This window comes from Falco cherrug, chromosome 4 (genome assembly GCF_023634085.1).
Source record: "Falco cherrug isolate bFalChe1 chromosome 4, bFalChe1.pri, whole genome shotgun sequence".
NCBI classification, from domain to species: Eukaryota; Metazoa; Chordata; class Aves; order Falconiformes; family Falconidae; genus Falco; species Falco cherrug.
The window spans coordinates 58222943-58248404 of NC_073700.1; the positions used below are offsets into that span (position 1 = coordinate 58222943).

General features: G+C 38.0%; 1 protein-coding gene across 13 annotated transcripts in view; it reads right to left on the reverse strand.

Moving 5' to 3' along the window:
• The window catches only part of KMT2C (lysine methyltransferase 2C), a 198644-nt gene that overhangs the window by 42757 nt on the left and 130425 nt on the right, over positions 1-25462 (reverse strand). For 11 of the 13 annotated variants that reach the window (XM_055708897.1, XM_055708893.1, XM_055708901.1 and 8 more), the window contains 11 exons: positions 25079-25180; positions 24794-24898; positions 23449-23630; positions 22503-22667; positions 21802-21911; positions 16339-16404; positions 14749-14961; positions 11074-11202; positions 9087-9206; positions 6349-6479; positions 4564-4750 (listed from right to left, as the gene is read on the reverse strand). In XM_055708897.1, coding sequence (XP_055564872.1) covers positions 4564-4750; positions 6349-6479; positions 9087-9206; positions 11074-11202; positions 14749-14961; positions 16339-16404; positions 21802-21911; positions 22503-22667; positions 23449-23630; positions 24794-24898; positions 25079-25180 — 1510 coding nt within the window. The remainder of the gene's footprint in view (positions 1-4563; positions 4751-6348; positions 6480-9086; positions 9207-11073; positions 11203-14748; positions 14962-16338; positions 16405-21801; positions 21912-22502; positions 22668-23448; positions 23631-24793; positions 24899-25078; positions 25181-25462) is intronic. The other 2 variants (XM_055708899.1, XM_055708903.1) reach the window with 2 other exon arrangements.

The following is a 25462-nucleotide window of genomic DNA, read 5'->3' on the forward strand; positions in this document are numbered from 1 at the left end:
AACAGAGAAAAAGGATTAATACAAATCATAAAACATACAATGTAGAAAACAAGCACAGGCAGGTTGAAGAGGGACCAGAAAGTCAACAAACAAACAAATTCCACACATATACAGGTATCTTTCCCACTGTTATAATTCAACTGCCCCAGGAAAGTATTTCTAGCTTAAGAGTGCCAAGGATTTTCTTAGATCATGAGGTTACTTTCCAAGCTGCAAAATTTTACAATGAATTAAGAAGCTCCTGCTGCTTCTCAGAGACAACCCTTTTTCATTCTACCATTACTGAAAGTCAAAATCAGATTGATCTTTTTTCACTTTACTATTTTAATTCTTTATTTTTATCCTTTGTAATGCCAACAAGGTGGTACCATCCCAATTAAGTAATGTTTTACGCTTGCCACTCAACTAGGTGGATCAACGTGCCAGTGCAGACCAGCCAGTTTACATGTATATAAAGATTTTGGCTCTTAACTGGTATCAATAGAAGTATTAAAAAGTGCCTCAAACCTGCTTCTTGGGTATAGTTATTTTGCGTACCTGATAAAAAGTACTATGAAATGTGAAGCTTTTCAACAGAACTCAGTTATCGGGGTTTTGTTTTTTGCTTTTGGGGTGGGTTTGGGGTTGGGTTGGTTTGGGGTCTTTTTTTTTTTTTTTTTTTTTTTTTGAGATACTTGTTTTCCTTCTGGCAATTTGGGTCTAATTATGCAAGCAACTAGCTAATACCAGGCACTGCAAGGTGATATTAATGACTTCAGCTGGCTGGAAGGCAAAGGATTGACTTTAGCTGTTCTTTAGCTTTCCTGAATTGCTACTTGAAGGCAGGTAAATATCAGGGAGGAAAAGGTTTTTATGAAGGAAGCATAGAGACTGTATTAGCAGCCTCTAATTCTTCTGTAGTATTTTATGTCATGGTGTTTTCCTCCACAGCCCTTAGAAATGTGTTTGGGAACAGTCCCTAAAAATTAAACTTCTAATCTGAATATAAATACATTGTATAAGTACCTAGAAAGAGCTCAGGTGGAAAGATATAACTGAAGAGTTTACCACCCGTAGCTACACACTGGCTGTGAATAAATTCAGGCTTCAAATTAGAGGGCTCCTAACTATCAAGGCAATCAGATTCTGTAATGGCCTTTCGATGAGATTAGTAGGTAGGAGAAAAGCTACCTGCTTTCAAAATGGAGCTTGTTAAGTCTACCAAAAGGCTGAGTGCTGGTGAAAGCAGAGGGCTAGACTCTGATCCATAAGTCTCATGTAAGACATCTCATCTAAAGCATATTTTTACATTTTTCTTCTATTTTTTCCCCTCGTTTTAATTCCTTGTGTGCTAAATATTATCTTGGAAACAACTAAATCACTTTAGTCAGCTGCTTCAGATCAGAATCAATAGCTGGTTGACATCTGCTGCCAAACAAATAGCTCAATACTGCTCATTAATTTGACTCTTTCAGAATGGAGATAAAACAAAGCAAAAAGGAAAATAGTTTGCTTGTAATGCTGCATCTCTAAGACAGCACAGTTCTACTGATATCTTGTGATCCTGATCCCTCCAATGTATTTATTTTTATTTATTTATGAAGTTCTAAAAGAATAAAAACACCTCTCCCAAGCCTGCAGCCACTTTAAGATGTTTAATCACGCAATAACATATCTAGTTATAAAACATCCCAGCAGCATTTGAATCAGTTGCACAGAGCCCCAGACCACTCCTCTCCTTTTGTCTAGGAAGAATTTCTTTAGCATTCTCTGGAGGCCCTGCATGACCAGATGATTTTTTCAGCACCCCTAGAAAAAAAAAATACACTGAATTTAAGCTATTCCAAATTAAAAGAGAAAAAATGACATTGCCAGAGCCTTCACAGAACACATCTCACCAAGTGGACTCTTTCATCAGAAACACCCAGGTCAAGAAACTCAAGAGAGATGTGGACAGTCCTCAGACTACATGGCATGCAACAGATTCCAACCACCACCTTCAACTTCACCCACCAACAGCCAGGGAGACCCTGGAGATCTGGTGCTCTGTGCTCCCAGTCAGGAAGTCTTTGCACTCTGCTCTAGCACTGTCTTGGAAATGAATTTAAGGCTTGGCCCCATGCAGAATACACTGTGCAGTGTGCCCCGTGTTATAAAACCACAGGAAAGGTGAGTCTCGTAACTGAAAACAAAAACTGCAGCCTCTTTGCCAGACAGAAATCAGGACTGGGAGCCTAAAGCTCACTTCAGTCAGTGTTACTAGAAATTAATAGTATACAAAGGACTCCAACACCCATTTTCTGGCCAGCTCTGCTGATCCTCATCATTGCTGCAGTCTTGTCTAGCAAAAACCTTCAGCTACCCTTAGCCGAGCCCTAAGAATAAATAGTCACAGACCACGTCACTGGAATGCACCATCCATTCACGAGCAGACTGAACGCATCACTGTTCAACTCCCTAGCAGTTTTATGCACATGTTGAAAAGCAAAGCAGATAGAAGGACTTCTTTAGGTGCTTCAGAGCTCTTTGAAAAATGAACCAGTATTATCTAACCCTTAATCCTGGGATTGAATGAGTGGAGTTTCCAAGAGAAGAACATTTTCCTTGTTGAAAAGACCTAACCAGTTAAGCAAGGACTCTCACAGGAGTCAGCAATCCCTGTGAGAAATGGCACTGTAGGAAAACAGCATACTGTAACCAGGCAGTCCTACCACCTCCCAGCGCAGTGAATAAAGCACTTCACATTATTCCTGCTCCAAAGCCAGGTCTGTACCAAAACGATGAAAATATCACAGGTGCTCTGGGACACTGTTCTCACCTCCAGCCCCTCTGCAATATCAGCCAGAAGGTATTGCCTTAAATATAAATAAACTAGCCAGCTGCTAGCTCAGCAGTTAGCCAGTTTACCAGGGTTTCCAACACACAAAATTAATCTCTTTCACACATGTGTGGATGCTCTTGTGGAAATAACTGTCTCCCACAAAGCCACAGTGAAAGAGTTAAGAAAAACTGCACTGGAACTGATCAATACTGGCAGATGACTTCACCCACTGGCGCTCCAACTACAACAAACAGCTCCATTTGGACACAGTTTTGGCTGGAAATCTGAACAGTTGAGAGACAATTGTTGAGAACATTCCTATGGCCAGAAAGCAGTATCTCATATATAAAATGGGAAAGACAGCAGGTTATCCACTAAAACTGTAGCTAGTGATTTATTTACTAATAGCCACCTCTTCATGATTTATTTCTGAATAAAAAGAAGATGAAATTACAGTTTTACAAATTTGCTTATTCATAAAGAACAGGTTTTTTAAAAATTCCTTTAAACTTTGGAATAAGACAACATTAAATTAACATCAAGTTCATGAATTTCTAAAACCTTGAACTACCATAATACATGAACATTAGTGACTTTAATCTTACAGTCAGGTAGGTCAACAAACATGTCTGAATCCCTGTTTCTCTGACTTCAGAAGAATACTGCAGTGGAAAAAGTCTACGCGAGCATGTCTTCTTGTAGTGTTGGAAACAATGAAATACAGACCTTGAAACACTCCATTTGCAGTGGTTTCCCCTTCAGGGGAAGTTAACTTTTGCCTTTTCTATTACCCACAATTTCAACTGTATAGCAATCAATATTTAATTATAATGTAGCCTTCTGCCTTTTATTTAGCTGATTTTCACCCAGCAACAATCAGAAATAAGTGACCTTTCTGCAGATGACTCTCTGGACATGGGAAACTGTACCAATGTGTGTAAACACTTTTACATGGAAAAACTTGTGAGGACAAGCTGAAAGGCAAGTCACAAATCATCTAACATATACAAGAAATACTAGCCGTTTTTTAAAAAATACAGAATGGTAAGACACCTCCAGTTAACTGCATATACTACAAGACACAGAGAAAAAAATAATTTGGTCGGGACAGTGAGGTTTTCAATTTAATTGCTTCTTTGTGTGAAGCTGCCCTTTCAGCAACACTTCACAAGCCTCTGGCTATTTGCAAATCTTTCAGCTGTAAATTCAGTAAGATTTCGCAACAGCAAAAGCAAAAGATTGCCTAGAGGCTACACACTGTACCTGGAAAGGGCACTCATGTTCAGAAAGGACATGGTGAGCCAAAAGTTCTGAGGAGACTGGCAACCTAAAATAATCTAAAACATTAAAGAAAATAGAAGTTGGATGATATTCATCCAACTGATACTCACTAGACTACTAAAAGTTACCTTTTAATTAGAGTATTTTTGTCTTCTTCTATAATGAATGTGTATGCTTATTCTTACACAGAATTAATTTCATGGATTTTATAGACTTGGACGTTACAGTCAACAAGTTTCAGATTTGCATTAAATGCCAACTGTTGTACCATCCACTGCTCCTTCTGAAACAGCTGGAGCCTCTGAATATCACCGTTTACCAATGTAACTTAACTGCTCAAGGGCAGTTAATATACAGAATGTAGAAATCAGACAAATCAGAATCAGAAAAACATTGTGAGAAAAGTGGGAAAGATTGGAAAAGCCCCAGTTGCAACAACAAAATCAAACTATTGAATTATCACTAACATTATGTTTGTATACCTTGAGGTCCTAGTTTTGCCTGAGCTGGAGTGGAAGTTGAGCTAAGAAGGGGGTCAGATGAAGGATCCAGGAAATTGGTGGTCAGATTTGTTTTACATGAGAGTGGAAGTGATTCTTCAGGTAAATTATCTAGGCTCATCTTGTTTTGTCTACTGGTATCTAGTAGGTCTTTCCCAAAGAAAGCTTCCTGCAAACAAGACAACATGATTCAATGTAGGAAAAACACTGTATCTATTGAAAAATTTGGTATCAACAAAGTTAAAAGCCATTGATTACTAGAAATATAAAACCAGAGTCTCAAGTCTCTCATGCCTTCCAATATGGCAGTATCTCTTCCAGGTTACAAGGAGTGGATACAGCTTACCTGAGGTAGCTATATGATTAATATTTTATGATTAAATTCACACCCTAAATTACATAGAAAAACAATAGTCATCTTAGATGTATGTGGCACAGACAGTGCCAATACAGTGTTGCTATATATCACAAGTTTTTCAATATTTAAATTATTTCTCCTCACACAAAAAGGACAGCTGAAGGAGGAGAATACTACTGGGAACTTGATCAAGACCACACAAGAAGTTTATGAAAAACACGCAAGCACACTGTAGTCCAAATTCTAGAACTACCATCCACTGCATTTCAGTTACCACAAAATCACCCCAACGTCAAACCACAGTAACAAAACACCTTAAGATGTTTAACTTACATTAGTATCTCTTCAAATATTCTATAAAAGCTACCACTCACCTAAGCCTGGGTACTCAGTAATTTGACAACAACCTATCACATTTTCAAGCCAAGTTTTATTCATTATATAAGAACTCTATCTGTTTTCAGGTAGTCTTTAAAATTTTGATTTAGGATACAGCTATACAGCTGCTAAAAATAAAGCTAAAGATACAGATTTTTCAGTACCAGTTATTCCAACGTAAGCAGAAGAAGAATCTAAGAAATATTCTGTATTTTACAGGACTAAAATGTGCATTAAGGAAAAAATATTTATCCTTATTAATCCATAGTAAATGTTTAAGTATTTTCTTTCCAACTCCTTCCCCATATACGAAATACAAATTACTTGTAGACAGAGGTTGCTCTGCCTCTCTTGTAAATTCTTTGCTTTCAATCCCAATATAGTCTACATCTTGAAGTTTGGTGAACATCTACAAGACAGTAAAGTTTTCATGAAAAAAGTAGCTAAGAAGAACAGCAAACCAAAAATGTTCTCAGTGAGAGACGTATATAAACCAGTCAGTTTTTAAACTGGTTGAAGATGAGCAAGTTGCTCAATCACCGTTAATACTGTGGTTAATATCCATGACTGCTACCTCTTACGTGCTAGGGATGTCAGAGAATTAACGGAGTGGAAGAGCAGAGATTATTGTGGTAGGGGGATGCAAACCCCACAAAACTGTAGGAAAACAAGTTTCCCCTACCAAATAACATTCTATAATCTTCTGAAAAGAAAGATTAGTATCTTAAGAAAATAACATGCAAAGACATCCTACAGAGTTGAATGCTGAAAATGTCATGTGTCAGTTCAGAGAGAAAAGGTGGCTTCTTTCCTCCCGTCTCCTCTCTCAGAAAAAATGGGGGGGTGGGGAGAGAGAAGTAACACCAGAGGACTGGAGATTTAACATATTATACAGCTTTCTGTTCAAACTTATGAACATTCTTGACAGAAAAAACATTTCATTGGAATGAATTGGGAATCAGAAAAGAAACATTAAAGCTTTAAATGAACTATGCATCAACACACGTAAAGATGTACACCAGTAGTTTTACCTGCAAATAGGCAGGAAAGGTTTCTTCGAGTTTATTTTTCTTTTTTCTGTAACGCTTTTTTATTTTCTCAGTACTTTCAGAAGCTGGGGCAGACTCCTCAACTGGAGTGTCTGGCAGCTGTTCTGTCCAACCTAAAAAGTAACATTCAGGCACAAATAAATAAAGTACTCTGTGTCTTGCTCTAAACGTACAGTGGCAGCATGCCAAACATATCTTGCTACCTATCTGGGTGCACGGGTTTATTGAACATCACTCTAGATGTATTCTAAAGGTGGCTTTTATCTAGCCAGGTGTGAACTGGCACCTGATAAGCTGGGCTCTGGCAGTAAGAAATACTGTATGTGATACCAGTCACGTCACTACCTTGTTGTACCTGAGTGGCTAAAGACAGACCTTTAACTTTCGTATCTGCAAGCCACCTAAGAATTTGGTAATCTCAGAGAAATTATAGGTGCCATTCAATCAGATATTTGAAAGCTAATTCCACTGAAGTATTATCTCCAAAATCATCAGTGCTGAGTTACACATTCATGACCTTTCATTTTATAAACTAATTATTCTCAAATTAAAAGTAAAAAACTTTTTTCCTTAAATCTGAAAAAGACTGTTGTACAAATAATGGGCAGGCAAGAAAAAGACATCTATAAAGATGCTCTTCAAGAAAAATTACACATTTATTCAGCTATCATATTCCAAAGTAGCACTGTTTTTTCTAACGATCACAAAAGGACACAGTGCTCATCAATCATTCAGTATTTTATTTCAACAGACCAGGGAAAACACTGCAGGTAAAAGCAGAACTTTTAAAGTCCTGACACTTCTATCTTGCCAAAGCCATAGCTAATTAGATGGAGTTAAGGACCCTGGGAAGTCATTTAAGAAACTCTGTTATTTTGGTGGTAAAATCAGCTATGCTTTGTACTGCAGTAATCTCCTGTACCATATTCAGAGGACAGCGAGTAGAATGCGGCTAACCAACGCTGTGACCTCTGCATTGTTGCAGAGTGAGCTTTTGCAGAGAAAGGGGGTGGAACACGACAAGAGGAGCAAAAAACTTGGTAAGGCTGGTGAGTACTGGCAGCTGAGAAGCAGGCTCTCAGCAAGCTATGATGATTTAAAACACAAAGATTTTCTGAGTTATTTTTTTCTTAACAAGCAATTGTGCCTGAGCACACAAAAAGAAGCTCAAACTTTTAGCTGAAGAATACTTGTTTAAGAATATTGTTTTTTAACAATATGCATTGTACTGTTACCCAGAATGGGGAATTAACTTTTAGCTTTTTTTTTTTTTTTTTTTTTTACTTAAAGGAGCAGATCCCTATAGAAATGAAAAACTTCAAAGCAAAATTTTCAGCATTATCTGAATCAATTTTGTATACTACACAGAAATAATATTTATAAAGCAGGAAAACAGAGCTATAGCACTTATATTACCAGGAAAGCAAACGTATCTATTCTATCTAGTTAGGGAATCTAACTAGAATACTGGCTTGCACTGATTAAAGAAACATTTGTTGGCTTCATAAAGTAGGTCTGCAAATGCAAGCAAGGACAGCATTTAACTATTAGTTTTTAATATTGGCTGGATGCTGCAGTAAAGATTCAGCCTCCATCATGTTGTACAAATACATAGCAAGAGACCAATCTGGCTCTAGAAAGGTTAAAAACACAATAACTAAACAGACAGGAGAGAATAATAGGAGAAATCAAGGCCAGAGTCTTCTGAGATGGTATCTGCAAACCTTTAGAAGCAGCTGCCTCCTCCTACTGACCTTATACAGATCAGGCTCTGAACTAAATACACTCCACACCTCACCTTAATGATACCTCCATATTTTCTAGATTAGATAGTGTGAACAAATCCAGATGGATGAAATATTTTAGTTTAATCACACATAGAAAGCAAGAGAACAAGGCCCATCAATAAAATCTGACTTCATGTAAGGTGCCCAATCTACTGAGTAATACAGAGTCAAAAGGCATTAAAATGGCTTTGCTAAAAGCAGAGACCAAACAGAGCAGGATTCTTCAGCCCTGGAAAAGGCAAAAACTGATGGTGGAATGCCACACGTCTAGAAAATCTTTCTGTATTATAAGTTAATATGGAGTGACTTTTTTTAAATAACCTTTCGTAATATAAAATGTGAGGGTAGCTTATCCTTAAACTGGTAGACATCCAGTTTAAAATAAGGAGTTATTTCTTCATACAGCAATAGTGTATCATTGAACTCACTAAAAGTATGATTTTCCAGAGCATAAACAGATCTATAAAAATATCAGACACACTTGTGGATCATGGAACACTGGTGAATATTAAAACTGATGGTCCAGAGACACCTCTGGATCAGGACAACATCTGGAGGAAAGTGTATGAGAAAGAGGATTACTCTAAACCTACCTCTTTTTTTTTTTTTTACACTTTTTTTCTGTCTTCTACTAGTCAAAACTAGGCTAAACAGAGCTCTGACACAATACAGCAGTCCTTATAATGCTCGCTATTTTGTTCCCACAGTAGCCTGCAATTCATTTTTTCAATTTCTTTGTAAATCATGGGCTCTGCTGAAAGTATAAGTATGCAGGAATGAGTATTTTCAGTTCAATTAATAAAGCCATCGTGATAAACAAAAAACTTATTCCTCAGTAGCACAACTCTGGAAAGAATCGTATGTTGATGAGTTGCGTTATTTTTATTGCATTAGAGCACGAACAAAAATTTTAAAAAAAGTTTCTGCACTTACCTTCATCTCTGCCAGGCAACTGCTCAGAAACAGATCCAGAAGAATCTTTCCTGGAGAGAGATCTTTTAGTCTTCCCCTGCCCTGTACGACTTCTCTGACGTACCATAAATCCACCAATACCTAATAAGAAAACAAAAATTCAGTATATTGATAAAAACTACGTTTCATAGTAACAAAGACAGCCAAGGTTGTTCTGCAGATAAAAGGGACTACTGCATCTGTAGAGGTCTAAGAATGAATCTGAGATACTTGAGTTTTCATTCAGAGTTTTAATGTCTTGGTGGGTATATATATAATTATCACAAAAGATCAAAATTTCAGGATTGTAAATCATCCACAAGTTCAAAGGACCAAACCTGGCCACTTTCAACAAGGCAACTTTTACAAGGGAAGGGTTTTCCCTTCCCTTGTAAGCTGATGAATTGTTAGTCAATCTACCAAACAAAATCTATTAAAGAGCCTTAAAGGACACAAAAAACCTCTACAAACTGCTCGAGAGCCCATCACTCCAAATGATGGTGCTAGAGAAGGACGGATCACAAAATAAAAGGATAATTCATCAACATCATAGTGCCTGAATCTCCAGGATCCCTTAACAAAGAGTGACTGCAGTGCTTCTAATCCTTTGCAGTTGGTGTGTATGTACATGCATCAGATTCAGGTTTGTTTCATTTTTCAGGGAAATTGTTGGCTGCAGAAAACTAACAGAAGCTATTCAACTCATGATCCAAACCCACACCAAGCAAACAAAACTCTCTTCTCTTCTCTTGAGGACCCGACAGTAAAACGAAATGGCTTGTTGAGGTAGAGTGCAGAGAAAAAGGAAATCTCTGTTAAGTGATGTAGGTTTGTAACACTGTCTCCCCAGGGTGGGCCCATGACGGAAGGCAATATACACACGGGTATGGCCTGCTGAGACAGGGCTCTTACACGGCTGTGTGGGAAATGATGTGGGGAGGGTAAAAGGTGGTACAGATCTTTTTAGCTACTGAGAGGAGCAAGAGAAACTAGACCGTGTTGTAACTCCTGCTTCCTTTCCTTCCTTCACTGTACTCCTTGCCTTCACATCCTCAATCATTTCATTGCCTCTGTTCTCCTCCCCTTCCATCTTCATAACCAGAGGGTATGGCCCGTTACAGCAAGCAGGATGGTGGGACTGGTGAAAATACGCGACTGCAAAGACTGCAACCAACTTACCCACAGTAGTGGGAGGCTGCATAATGAAATACAAAACCACCATGTTAACACAGACTCCGAGACATACCAAGGTATGCGGTACAGGGGCTCTTCAAAAAGCCACGTGGTGTCTCAGCACAGTTTATTATCTTGGGTTCAGTTTCAGCCCTAATGCATCAGAGCTACTTCCTACAGAGTCACTTAGGTATCTCTAGCTTTTTCTGCCTGGAGACAGCTCAAGTGTTTCTACACCCAGGACACATGGTTAATCCACAGTCAAGATAATTAAGAGCTGACTGCCCTAATAAATTAAAATAAATTAATCCATCCAATAAATGAATTCATTAAAATTCACTGCCAGAAGTCATCTACAAATATTTACTCCTATGAAGTATTTCAGAAAATAACGACACCTGCAGAAAGTTCTCTGAACTTCAAATATTGCCAAATGCACATACATACATACATACACACACACACAAGAACCGCCCTTCATCAATCATATTAATACAGTACATTTTCCCATCAAGCTAAGAATCAATACAAGGTATAGATCTGAACTACTGTCCAATAATTGACAGCATACTAAGAACAAGCACACTGCTAAGCAGCAACCTTTGGAAATATATTTTGATAAGAGGACTAAAAACTATTTTAAACAGAACGGGGAAAAAATCTAAAATCAACAATTAGCAGTAGAGTACTTCAGAATTCCATACTGTTTTCTATTTATTTTTTGTTTAATTATACAGAAAAAAAAAGTGTTAAAACAAACAAGGGACACACAATCGTAAAAATTATTGTAACCTACCAGGTCTATATGGTTTTCGCTTCCTTTTTTTAATCCCATCAGCTCCTTCTGCCACTTTGGTATCATCATCTACAGCTTCCCGTTCTGGGCTGGAATCTGATTTTCCATCACAATCCATAAGATCACCTTCTGCAGAAAAGAGGCAATGGTAACTTTAACTGGAGAAGGGAAAGAAGTTATTTTTCCAAAATGTCTACATCTGACCGATTTCTGAGAAACTGATTAAAACTGACAGATTTCCCAAAAGGGTGGGTGATAGCTACTCATACTCTCCAAACACTTCTGTGAAACCCACCTTACCTATACACAAACCCAGTATATACATACATTTCCTCTGAGATGATGTGTACACAAGACCAGAGAGTAAATGCTATAGTTACTATACGTGAATCTGAGAATTTTTTTGGTGAACTTTTCAGATGCCTGTGCTATTGCATTTTCTAAGTGTCTGACCAATTTCTAGCCATACATCAAGGAATATGGTTACAACTGACCATGCAAGATTCACTTCATTTTGTTTACTGTCTTGTTTTCTTTGGTAGGCCTTTTTTTTATTTAGCAGACAGGCTGAAAAACTACAGCCTGTACTTGGAAGGTAATGTTTAATGACTCTTTGTTTAGAGAGTTCTTGACTTGAAGCCATATGAAAGCAGACTTATCTGTGAAAAGGAATTTAACTATATACTAGAAAATTCAGCCCAAAGGAATTACTCAGCCTTGAAGACAAAGACTGTAATTTTGAGTTAAGAGTTTATATTCTGTGGGAAAGCAGGGTAGAAACAGATGTAAGGTATGACGGCATTAAAAAGCCTTTGGTGTTGAAGAGCGAGGGAGTTAATTCTGTTTCTGATACCTCCCAAATATCAACACAGTAATGGCTTCATATCTTCATTCTATTATCAAGCTTTTGAAACATTAAATGTGCTCTGACCCCTGAAAAGATATTGTAATTCTAATTCTCTGCTTTGGATTTAGGTGTATAATTCTATATGGTCTAAAACCACATACAGTTGTGAGAGGGAGAAATACTGAAATACTGTTATGACAGACAGAGCTGGACTCTCTCATACCACTTCTGCTGTGGTAGAAGTACAGCCCTTGCTCTTCCACAGGCTGGGTCACAAACCAGACTTTCCCATCAATGAAGACAGAAGTTCAACCGACAAAGCTAGTGGCTTGGCAAAGGCAGTCCCCACTGACCACCACGGCCAGTTCCCTCCTCCTCTCCAGAGCATGGGTCAACCCTCTGCAACGTGTTCACTTCTGGCAGAAGAGAAACCTGCTAGAGTGCTAACATGTCCTGCTACACAAAGCGGTATGCCAAATGCTAAACCCCACAGTGGTCCTTCCCATTTACTTACAAAGCATAGCTCTACAAATAGTAGCAGAAGAGCCACGTTAAGTCTACCAAAGCTGAAGCTCCCAAAGCAAGCTGAACTTTCATCAAGTGGACTTTAAAATGTGGAACACCAGATGAAATGCGGAACCTGATGAAAGCCTATAGATGAGATGGTAACAAAATTACCACGAGCTCAGTTTTCTCAGATACAGCCTCTTTCTTTCACCCAGAACTTTAGAGTCGAAGTAAGGGTCTTTCCCCTTTCCTGGAACTACTACACTATGTTGCTCCAGTCAAAGCTGTGGGCACAGCTTTATTCACCCTGATGCTCATATGAAAATTTCAGACATTCAGAGAACAGGCACTGATCCGCTCTACAGAGCACATTCCAAGAAATCCAGCCAATCTACCAGGTACATGTTGTGCTGTTACTGTCACATCTATGAACATGCTCTAGCTCTCAAAAAGGCAATGAAAGGTGATCAGAACTGAAATTAAGTTCTGTGGAAGCTTTGGCTCTCCCTTTCATACTCTACATTTACGTATCTTGTTATCTAGTTGGAAAGGGCTATATAGAAGCCAACAAGCAGATAAAGAAGTTAGACAAAGTTATACAGAAAACAGGCACACGTTTGTAAAAGTAATGATTAAACCACTGAAAAAGACCAAGTGAAATGGCTAATTCTCTACCCTGTGCCTTCAAACCAAAATCAAAAGCTTTTTTGCTTTCAACAACCCAGCTGACGGAATACATGAAAGTATGAGATGAAATTTAAGAGTCAGTATAATGCTAGGACAATATACCAAACCCTGTGAATACTGAAGGAAATGAAAGAAAAACAAGTAGTTAACTGTTTTAAAGGTTATAAACAAATAAAGGAAAGCTGTTATAAAAAAACCCAAACCACTTCTAGTCAACAGCAGACAGTAAGAATGTGCTAATCAAACAACAGGAACAATATTGATATTAACAAGTTAACAGTGAAGCTGCACTGATGGTTAAACAAACCAGTTACCTCAAGTATACTCTCCATACCTAAAAAAAGCTTCTTATGACATTTAATCTGATTAACAACGAGGCAGTGTTGCACAAACAGAAACATATTAGATTGTGGTGAGGTGGGGTTCCTATTTTTCCTCTGTTCCTCTGGTAACAGACATCTGCCTGACTAATGTAATGATTTTCACACCTGCCTTAAGTAAGCCTTTCCTCAGGCCTCGGATTAACACCTATTCTACCAACATGCTTACCAGGATGTACAGCCAGACCAAGTAAAAAGGACAGGAGAACATTACTGCACCATGCTGGCTGCTGTTTCTAGTGTTGAAAAGCAGGGATCTGAAATGGGGCTGGCTGCTCCTACGCACTTTCCCACTCTTTATCTCCCACCTTCAGTCTCCTCTGGCTGGGGCTGCTGTGCTTTCTCGGCTGTGAGGGAAGCAGATGAGACAAGCCCTGGTGGCCTGGGACAGGTGGATCTTTGCTCCATCTAGACTTGCAGTGGAAGGAGCTCTCCCAGGGGCTTCTCCCATTGACTGAAATGTCATGCCCATGCACAGGATGTGTTTAGAAGACAAGCGTTAGCCAGATGCCCTCATCTCTCCTCAGCACTGGAAGCCACAAAAACACTGTTAAATCTTTTCCTCCCTCCATACTACACAGATACGCCATCCTGGAACCTGAAACCCTTCAGTAGATCTCTACGTACAGCATCATCTACTTGAACTAGAGCAACATCCGAAATCGCTCCTAAACTCAAATTCTGTCTTGAATTCTACTTTGGAACGAGGACAAACATTCCCTATAGGATTGTCTAGGGAAATTCAAGAAAATTATTTTTTTTCCCTCAGGTCACCCTGCCTTATTTCCTTCAGAAAGAAGAAATACTCAGCAAAGAACTTTTTACTCTGCTTTCCACTTTGTTTTGAATACCAGCTTTACAGTGACCTACATGTTGCTTTGCTGAGCCAATGTCACCACTTTCAAACAGCATTTGCACTGAATTTGAGATCCTCAGACTACACTTGCACTCAGTGAGTGCACAGTATTTCTCACAGGTAACCCAATGATTAGATAAAAAGGCAACTCACGTTTCCAGTGTTGCCAGCCTGAGAAAGGTGAGTTTCCTATAGGATGGATGACCCATAAATAGAACAACAAGAAAAATCTCTGAAACTGACAACAATGAGCCACGACAATTGTTCAAGTAATCTCCATAAAGCATTCTGTACAGAAGGTATGAGTATCAGTACCAAAAAAATCCCAGGGATATTTGCAATACACACATGTACTGCAATGCTCCAAGATACAAAATGCGCCAAAAGTAGACCGCTACCTCTACTGTCATCCATCTCCCCATCTCTTGAATGTTCTGACTGGGCATCTGGGGGTGTCTGAAGCACAGCCACACTGTTCTGATTTATAATCTTCAGTTTAAGCTTTGGTTTCGTCCGTTTTCTTCTCGGTACTGTAACAGTTAGGCTCTGTAACTGAGACATGCCCGATTCTGTCAAGCAGACTCCATCCTGGGTGTATGTCTTCGGTGGGTCTATAAAAGTTAAATGAATCATAACAGCAATATAAAACTCCTTAATTTACAAGTCTTAGATTTTTAGGAATAGCACTTTTAAGAGTTAATAATCCACATGTATGGAGCTGATTCATGAGTGAGGAAATTGGTATAAATAAAACAGAGATATCTGATACTGTCTTACACATTACAGTTACAGCTTCGTAATTTAAGAGCCTGATGTCAAATCCAGCAACAATCCTTTATATTGCTACAAAACAACTTGCATCAAAGACTCATTGGAAAGAACAATTTGATTATGGAAACTGGTGCCTTGCAGGGTATTTCCTGGCACTCACAGAAAATGTGCCAGTCGTACTTTGGGTTCCTATTGCTTATTGGCCAAGGTCCTCATTCAGCCCTCAGCACTTAAACTTCATTTTATTAATGACCTCAAGCCTCCCAGAACTCTTGGTAACTCAGGCAAGTTATTAGCCCTATTTTATTGGCAGACAAAATCCAAGTTATATCAAGTGAGCTGTTCAAGATCAAACTGGAAATGGTGGGTAGAACCCAAGTCTCCCAAGATGTGCAAGATTGCCTCCTCCTCAAGCTGTTACATGATAATTGTTGAGTCTAGCAATGAACTCTTAACACTCCTTAATTCACTGTGTAGAAAGGTGCTGTCACCTGTGCTGGCGCCCTGCCAGTGGAGATTTGGGAACTCTTCGGGAATTACCAAATAATAAAGAGGCTACAATGATGCTTTTGCTCTTTGGAGACAATTAAATAATTATTTGATAACACAGTTTTTGAAAACATACAAACATTTCCTCCCTTTAACCAAAAATACTTTATGTAACACCTCACACCTCAAAACACGCCTGGTTCTAAACTTCAAAAAAAATCACGTATCTTTTTCAGATTGAAGATTTGAGGGGAGAACCTTCTCAGAACTACATTTGTGCAGTATCAAATAGAAAAAAAATTCTGACATGATGGAAGCTGTTAGGCACTATCTTTATAAAAAGTGACTTGTGGGTAGGCTTGTCAACATTATAAATTCCTAGCACAAACCAAATGCAGAAAAGTTGTGTCCTCCTACAGCTCAAACCTGTAAACATTTGTGTACATGCTTGACTCAGCATCACTGTTATCACTGCTAATATTAAGGCAAGCAACTAAGTCTGCAGGATCAAAGCATAACTTAAAGTAATTATTATAGTGTAGGTATGGCAGGCAAAAGAGAAGAAACAAGAGAGAATGAGAAAAAAAATGAAAAGCATGCTGCGGTAACTGAAGGATAGTTAATGCGGTGTGTTATAAAAATCATAGAAAAAGGAGTTTTTGTCTCATGTAAAAATATACCCTTAAAATATGCTAAATGACCAAAGATCAAGCATTTACATTCTTTACCTAGTTCTTTTGATTTTGAAATAATCTGAGCTCCAACTGATGAATCACAACAGTCCAAAGAAGGCACTGAAAAATATAAGGAAAATAATTTCAACTTTTAAAAATGGTGACTTGATTTAAACTGAAACTATCAATTAATTTTCCTTCAATCAGTTCCATTAAACTCCCTAATTTATACTGTTGGCAACATTCACTAGCACCTTTAAAATAAAGTGCTTTTCAGAGTCACAGAAGATGTGACTACAAAACAAGCCTGATAGAAACTGAAGTTCTCCGATTTCCTAGAGCCAAGAATGGCATTGGAACGGCACTGAACTTGGTGGTAAGTGATCTCCTACTGGACGAAGGGCAAATTAATACATTGGATCTACTGGATTGGAAAGTAACCTCTACACTAGTTATGATGTCCAGGTTTTGCTGACCTAAGCATGAAAAATGGGAGGGCTTTGTGAACTGGGTACCACCTGCTGTCATACTTCCCCAAGGAGGGGCAGGCACGCTCCAGCAGCTTCACACACAAGCTTCTAGCTGTGCCCGGGCTGTCAGGACTCTTACACAACGCATACGAGAAGGCTGATCTATCTGAGAACAGATGATACGTGACTTGTTGAAGTTAGATAGGGTAATTCTTATTCAAGATAAGAATATCGGTAAATGGAACAGCAGAAACTCAATTTAAGAACTACAGCTTGTGTGCTTCAGGGCAGCACTGGAACAGTGTGATTGAACAAATAATGATCAAAACTAGGCTACTGTTGTGGGCAGAAATGCTCTTCCCATCTGCCTTGCAATAACCGCAATCATGCTTCACTAACCTATGATGTGCAGACTACACTTTCAATATTAGTAGTGACTTTACAGAGATTATGTAGACAGAGTAAGTAAAGTGAAAATTAGAAGCTTTTATCTTGCAAACACAGAACTAGAATCAGAAAACCTGTTAGTTTGGCACAGTTAGCATTATCATATAGGCAAGTATATCCACGCTTTTTTCTTCTTTCATTTTCTTGCCTAGAAATCTTATCCATGCTGAATTTAAGACTCAGACAAACATCTGGAGTATTTACTTTGCATCTGCCACACAAGATGTGACCACTGAGACAAAGCACCTGTGGGAGGTTCAGTGTTTCTCAGACAAGTCAGACCACTGCACCTGTGCTGCTGCTGACCACACACAATATGGAGTCAGGGGCAAGAGCAGAAAAAGCCCAAAAGCTTCCAAGTAACACTTCATTTTTTTTCTATGTAAAATAACGAGTATGTAACCTAGAGGATGCTTTTTAAGCATCTCAAAAAATGAACAAAAATGAAAGCCTGTCTTCAAAAACTATAGTCCTTTAAGGGTTTTACGGAAGGTGTAACTCAAGTACATGACATAACCTACAGAAAACAAGTATTCCATGCAATTAGCAAATGAAAGCAGCCTATGAAAAACCGATAAATAAGAGTGGAAGGAAAAGACAAGGAAGAAAATGAATTGAAAATGAGATTTTAAAAGAGACACTGAGCTGGAGGGAAACAAATAAAGGACAAGCAACAGGATGGAAGTTATTTAAAAGCACTGAATTGAAAAAAACAAAAAAAAAGGTTGTTAAAAATACTCAAAGTGGAATAAGACATCATTCTGTTCATTTAATTAGTTATAATTTACAAGATGTTTTAAGACAGTGATAGCAATTACTGAATTGGAATCTAAGGTAAATGAAAACATCAGAAAGACAGCTGTGAATGGGAATTCAAAATCCTTATTTAAAAGTCAAACAACAGGGAGCATTCTTCTGGTCCAGGTCAGATTGGGAACAATTTCAGCTTTGGAGACCGAGTAGAGTTGAAATATTCAAATAAACAAGCTGATAGCGACAGAGATGACGCCTTCAGAGACCAACTCACAAAAGCTGCAAAAACAGTGTTTGAACACGCTATCAAACAGACTCCCAGAAAAGGAGCTAATTAAAACGCAGCTTAAGAATTAAATCAATAAAATGGACAACAGAGAAACACAGTACTGTTACAGAAAGACTGTTCATGGGAAAGAAATCAAAAATTGAACAAAAAGTGCTTTCTGAAGCACTTAGCCAAAGTTTAATGAAAATTATTACACTTATTTCCAAAAGAGTTTAAACAGCATTTAATAGCTTCAACTGAAAACAAATAATTGCACAGAATACAATATGATGAGAAGAATCACAGTTTCAAGAAGAAAGAAGGCTGCCATTTGTAAGGCTGTAATAGAAAGGAACTATTCTAGGAAGAAATGAAATCAGCAAAAGGGACAGAGCAAAATGGTTGATGTAGAAACACAATGCTAACAGAACGCTACCAGATGCCTACATAACTGTGTGCATGAGGCTGGGATTTCTTTGTAAATACAGTAACTTACAAGAATGATAAGAGCTGACATAATAAACATTCCAAATAATAACAATAATAAAAAAAAAGTTAAATTTTTAACAGATAGTATTGTATTGCTTTTGTATACTTTATTTGTAAAGTATTTGAATTAAGTTTCAGGAAAATTATAATTCAATTCAGTTTCATGAAAGTTGTACAACAGAGGCTCCCCAGTATAATATGCGTACCACTGACAGTATCGAGCATCTCAGAATTAGTAATACGAACTCCTCGCTGCCTCTGTGAGCAGCTTGCTTAAGCCACAGAAGGAATGCATGCACACAGGTGATCAGAAACTGTGACCAGATCAGTTTTAACCAGCTAAAGAAAACCAGTCCCTTTGCCTCCTGCAGAGAAATTAAAACAGCACCAAGGGAGGAGGAGGCTGGAGTATATGGATGAAGACAGGATGGGAGTAATTGAGGAAGGGATGAAATTTGCAGATGGAGCATAAGACATATAAAGGTAAATGACATAAAGGCAGAAGTGATGGGTAAATGGCCAAGATTTGCTTGTCTAGGAGTCAATCTAGATGAGGGGTACAGCCCCCACTCCTGAATGTGCTGGGATTACAGCGCAGAGAAAAAGCGGCTGCTGCCTAGAGCAGTTACAAGTAGCCAGTCATGATAATATTCAAGCAATCTAAATTAGAAGAAAATTTCTACAAGGCACAGCAATACGCTGGGGAACGTAAGTTATAACTTGAGACCATACTGCAGGGAACCTGATGAAATTGATGAGATGGTAATTTCAAAAGAATCTAGGAATGAAGGTTTATGGTATACTGCTTTGGAGAAAATCTTACCACATTCTGGTATTCATATACGTTCAAGAAGAAAAAAAAATATTTTTTATTTCTGTTTCCTGAAGATGACTGTACAATTATCTTTCTCATCACCTACATGCTAGAAGCATTTACTCTTTATGAACAGTAAACCCACCATGTATTGGTAATTTACTAAGCTGAGGGGCTCCTGCTTCTTCTAGAAAGAAAAGTAGTTTAAAGCTTGTAATAGTACTTGCAACACATCTGTGATACATCAAATGGAAAGAGCAAGAACCATCCCAATAAGAATCCCACAATATGGTACATTTTAAGAAGCATTCTACTGCAAACTTGTTTCTCTAAGTTTATCAACTCACTTTGAAACAAAAAATTACAGAAAACTTTCAAAGGAGTTGTAGAATTAATGAAAGACTGAAATATTTCATATAAAGGTACATGCAAGTATTTCTATGAACATGCATCAAATGACATACTCAGACATGCAACTGTGCAAACGCACACGTGTTAAAGACGTACTATATATACTGAGTCAAAACATGAAAGAATAAACAAAGAAACTTGTCTTATAAAAAAAGGTGAAAAAAAACTGCAAAAAGAAAGCTTGGGAACTCCCTAACAGGTCTTGTGGGACTGGCTCCTACTCCTGGAAGACAAATCTAAGCAACACAGCTTCATGAAGGTGTGCGGGAAGGACTAACTACAGCTTATGCCTGTAAGTGAAACATCTCCAATACCATCTTGTGAATTTTTTCCATCTCACATATTATGGGCTTTAATTATCGCTAAAAGGTACCTCTGCCAGCTTGAAAAAGAAAGGAAGGAGCATTGGACCTTTTTGTTTTAAGTGCCCACAGCTTATTAATAAAATAAACAAAAATCTCTGTCGTATCTGAAAGTTTCTTGTTTTTCCCAGTTATAAAACCTCTTTCTTTTTGGAATTTGTGAAAACAGGTCTCAAAAGTGAAGTGACTTGTAGAAACACATAATCGTAAGTCATTCTTCTAACAGTGATAAAAGTGGGATACTTGGAAGTGTTCCACACCCATGTGTCATTGACAAGGGAGTATATAAACCTCCAAGGTCACATCAAGTAAGTTACAATTACTGCCACACTGCTATGAGGACATGGCAGTGTAAAGGGACTTTAGATGCTCTATTGAACTTTTCTTGGTAGACCTCTTGAACATGTCTCATGGCATCTTCAGTCTGGATCAGGTAAGCCATCCTTACTGGCATCTTCTTGGGGGACACAAGTATTTCTTGAAACATCTGCTTAGTTCTTGTACCTTCCTCCTACCGTACTCTCATGACATCTCAGTAAAGGGCTCATGTGAACACTTTAACATGCCATTTGTTAAAAATGGGTATAGGTGTCAATGCTCTGTTAAAGTAGCAGACTGAAGCAAAAACTCCCACGAGCTGACATGCAGTGAAAACAGACCTGTGATACCACCCTTACAGCAAGACCGTAAATCATGTAACAGGCCAATCTAATTGCTGACAAGCCACTCACAGGAACATGAACCAGTACCACCCCACAGAACAAGATGCTGCAGCTGTGCTTAAAAACCGCAGTAACCTCAGCTCCTGAAGTACCACTGCTACAGAACCGTAATACGGACTGACGAGGAGCCTGATACACATATTCACCAATAACATGTATAGAGGAGAGTAAAGTTCGTCAGAAAGAGCTACACATTTTAACTAACAAGAAAGTGGCGACTCCCAAGGAGGAAAGTATGGCAACTTCTTTTAAAGGCTGCAGCTACAGAAGGAAACACCGGTCTTAAATACTGGGAGAGCCGAGGGAGTGGCATTAATAAAACATGATAGGGGAGGGGAAAAATGCTTATAGGGACCGTTGTTACAGCTACTGCTGCATTGGACAGCCTGAAAGTACTGAGATATAGAAAGTTTTTCTGCTTAGAACTAATTTTCAGATTCTTCTGCAGTTAAACTTTAGAGAACTGAGCTTGCTTCCTTTCACTTAACCAAGTGAGATGCCTTTTACCCTTTCAATACCAAATGCTTTTGGTTGTTTACCCAAATTATCTTCAATAAATCTACCCAGAACTCCCCCGCTAGATTTTCTTTGGCCTTGCAGCTGATCCCTAGAGAGCGCAAAAGAGCTGAGGACACTTCCAGAAGGGCCTTTAAAAACACACATGAAAAAACTTGCTTCTACCATAAGCCAAATCTCCACCAGAGAAAAAAACCCATAACACATTCCAAAACCTATTTATTGCAGTGTGCAATCCTGCCATTGGTTTCAATTGTCTTCTTACCGTTTGTTGGTGGTATGTATGGCCTACAAATGGTACAGTCAAAACCCATATCAGCTATGTTTTCCACTTCCTCCTCTGTGTTTAAGTTCTGACAGATTGCATGCATCCATCTAGAAATTAAGTGGGGGAAAAAATACAATTTAAAGGAAATATGTGGTGTTTTAGGAGACCCGAATATCAGTATATGGTCCAAGTAAATGTGAAATACTTGCTTAAATTCTTTTAGGGAGAAATGATGGATCAGGTTCTCCATATACAGCATTCCCCTATGGTGGTGTGTGTTAAACAATGTATATACGGTATCAGATTACCTATTTCCCTTCACAGGAAGGAACTCTCTATAAAACAATGTCCCGGAAGCAATTATGTCTTAGTATTATAATTTTCTTCCTATATTGCAATCATTTTAACTACTTACTTGATACAATGTAATCTGGATTTAGCCTCACAGCAATATTCTTGCCAAGTAAAATAAATTTTATTTTTACGGAGGGGAAAAATGAGGCACAGAGTGATTAACTAATTTGCCCAGAGCTGTATAGTTAAGTCTGTGGTACAACTAGGTATGAACTAGTAAGAGACTTCTGAGAGTCAGTCCAGTGCTCTTTACCACAAGACCATTCCCTTCATCTTTATGATTTTACATTAGGGGGAAAAAATTAAAATAAGCCTTAAACCTGTAAAGTATTAGAAATCCTTACCGATCACATTGTCTACACTGAATTATAAGCTCTTCATCCCTGTAAGTGCGACAGCAGATTGGGCAGGTAGACAAACTTGCGCAGGGAGCACACTGTGTGTAATTATTTTGCCATTCACATCTTAAACCTGGAGAAGTTGCTCCACAGTGTCTGCACCAAACACACCTGCAGAACAGACAAAATGATCTATTACTTTCGGGTCACAGGAAGATTGTTTTGTGGCTTTAAAACCCTCCTACTCAGAACTGGGTGAGTAATTAAGTTCTAGATCACTAACCACTTGGGGGGGTGTCTGTGTGTGCGTGGGAAATTTTTTCAAGTCAAACAATATTTTAATGGAATGAAAACGGTAATATTTAGATTTTGAATACTACCAACATTTTTTATACTTTTTAAGGGAAGTTCCTAGAGTAAGAATTCCCTTCAATCTGCAAAAAGAGGCAGACCGGTACTTGTAACAGCTCAACGGGTCAAAGGAGTTCTGGCTTCCAGTTGCCATTCACTTTGAGATATTGAGACTTAATTAACCATGTGAGAGGTCTAGCTTGTTTGTGTTTCACCCAAGTAAAACAAACGGTTTTCAGAGGGCTTTATTTTGAGAACGATTTGGTGAAGCACACATTCATTTTTCGAACTGAATGCTGGAATGAACGTTCTAATGACATAAATTGGATTTTCTCCAGTGAAAAGTTTCAAAAGAAAAATTTTATCCACCTCTACCTACATGTTTTTTGGCATGAAGAAACTGCATTAAGAGGAGATAATTTCCCTGTTAAATTGCCAATTGCATGAAACAATTCAAAAGTATTTTGTTTTCTTTGTTTAATACACCTGACAAATACAATTAAAACTTTGTTACGGTTCAATTGACACTGCAAATACAAAGTGACAAAAAGAAACAAGAGAGGCCAGCTGTCAGTATTTCTGACCCCAGGATCAAACACACCATTTGCACTTCCAGCCTCCCTTCGGAACCGTCTGCAGAGGCGGATCTAAGCAGTATGTGTGGTAGCTAATGTCGCAGTCATCACAGAGTAGCAGTCTTCCGGGATCTGTCGCTTTCCCACAGGCTTCGCACACTGTGCACTCCAGGCACCTCCAACCTTTGCTAAGCACCACTTTAGTAATCTGCAAATGGCAAGGTGAAAATTATTTGAAAACTGCTCTATGAAGTGTGATCGTTGTATAAATTAAGGTCTGGCTAGTGGAGCACAGGATGCTCTTCTGTGCACACCACGCACATCACAAGTGGCTGTTTATCAATTAAGACTTTCTGAAGCTTCAATAAATGGCAATGGATTAAACAGAAACTGTAATTACTGACATCTGATACTGTTCCAGAATATAATTTCTTCAGATAAACTAGCATACCAGAGAACACATACTGCACTGGATCTACATGTAGGACAGTTTACTCTTTATAGGAGTAGCTGGTCCTGTAGGGATGAAGAACACACAGCTGCTTTTTTTCAGTTATGTAGTAAAGCTAAAGATTCAGTTCACTACAGATCCTGTACCTTTCCTAAATTACCTGTGATAACCAGTGTTGGGGTTTTAGTTATCTGAAGCAAACAACTGATTTATTGTAATTAATATATAATGTAAGAGTAGTACATAAACACAAAGCCAAATTACAGTTGTATGAAATATGCATATGACATTTTGTAAAGTACATTTCAAATACTTCTGTGATGTTTAAAAAAAGCACCCCACTTCTATGTCGATGTACTTATATAATACACAATAAAGAGCGTATAGCATATATATTACAGTAAATAGCTTATCATGTGCTTGCTAAGTTATCTGATACCATTCAAATTTAATTTTTACACATTCTCTCCTAGACTAATGAATGTAAAATGTATTAATTAACCACTTCAACTGCTGTCAATTCTGACAGCCAACAGATAAATTGAATCAACTACACCTTACGCCCCTAGCAAATGAAGATGCAGTACAATTTTTTTCTTTGTTTTTAATTCTGCTTGTATTTAGGTCTTAAGCTTGTATCTCAAACTGTTATTTTAACCAACTGCTGGATAATCAGTGCTATTTATGGTTGTGAAATTACAAAAAGGTTAATTTCTCTTGAGGAAATGCATACTATAAAATGACATTTAATTAAAGTCTTTCACAAGTTGCATACAAATAATGGTCACATTAGCTGATGAATATCTAACAAGTTAATGACTCCTCCAATTAACACAAAACCTAAGACAGAGTAGTGCTATTAAAGTACAATACGAAAACAGTGTAATCAAGTAATTTTTTTATGTAACAAAAACACTCACCTTAATACTGACACAGTATGGATGGTAACACTGACCACATTGAGAACAGGCAAGCAACCTGCCCTCAGCACCTTGGCCAAAACTCCCACAAACTACGCACATATCCTGAAATGAGAGAGAAGAGCAGGTTTTCAACACATGCCATCCACTAAATCCTGAAAACATATAACTGTAAAATCCCACTAGCTGGCTGTATGATTTAATTCCTAACAAGGACACTGATTTACTTTTTTCTAATTAAAAGCACAGAAAAATAAATGAAAATAGAGTAACTATTAACCTAACCTGATGGAGAGTGAACTTGTCACTGTTAGAGAAGAGGACAACCGTATTATGCATTGAGTTTTCTTCCTCATCTTTGTTAGATGAAATATCCATAGCTGTGACCTATTAAAAAGAACACAAAACAGAAATAGCAAGCACATTTTCTAAGACATGAGACAAGATGAAACAATCTCTAAATATATTAATTTTTTAATACTACCAGAGACACAAGCTTTGCAAATATTTATTCATATAGTACAAACTTCATAAAAGCTCCCTTCATCAGAAATTAAATTAATTCACATTTTCACATCAGTACAAGCATCATCACTATTTGAGTCTTACATACACATTCTCTTTCTCTCCTTTGTTCACCTTTTCACATTACCCCACTGCACTTCAAAA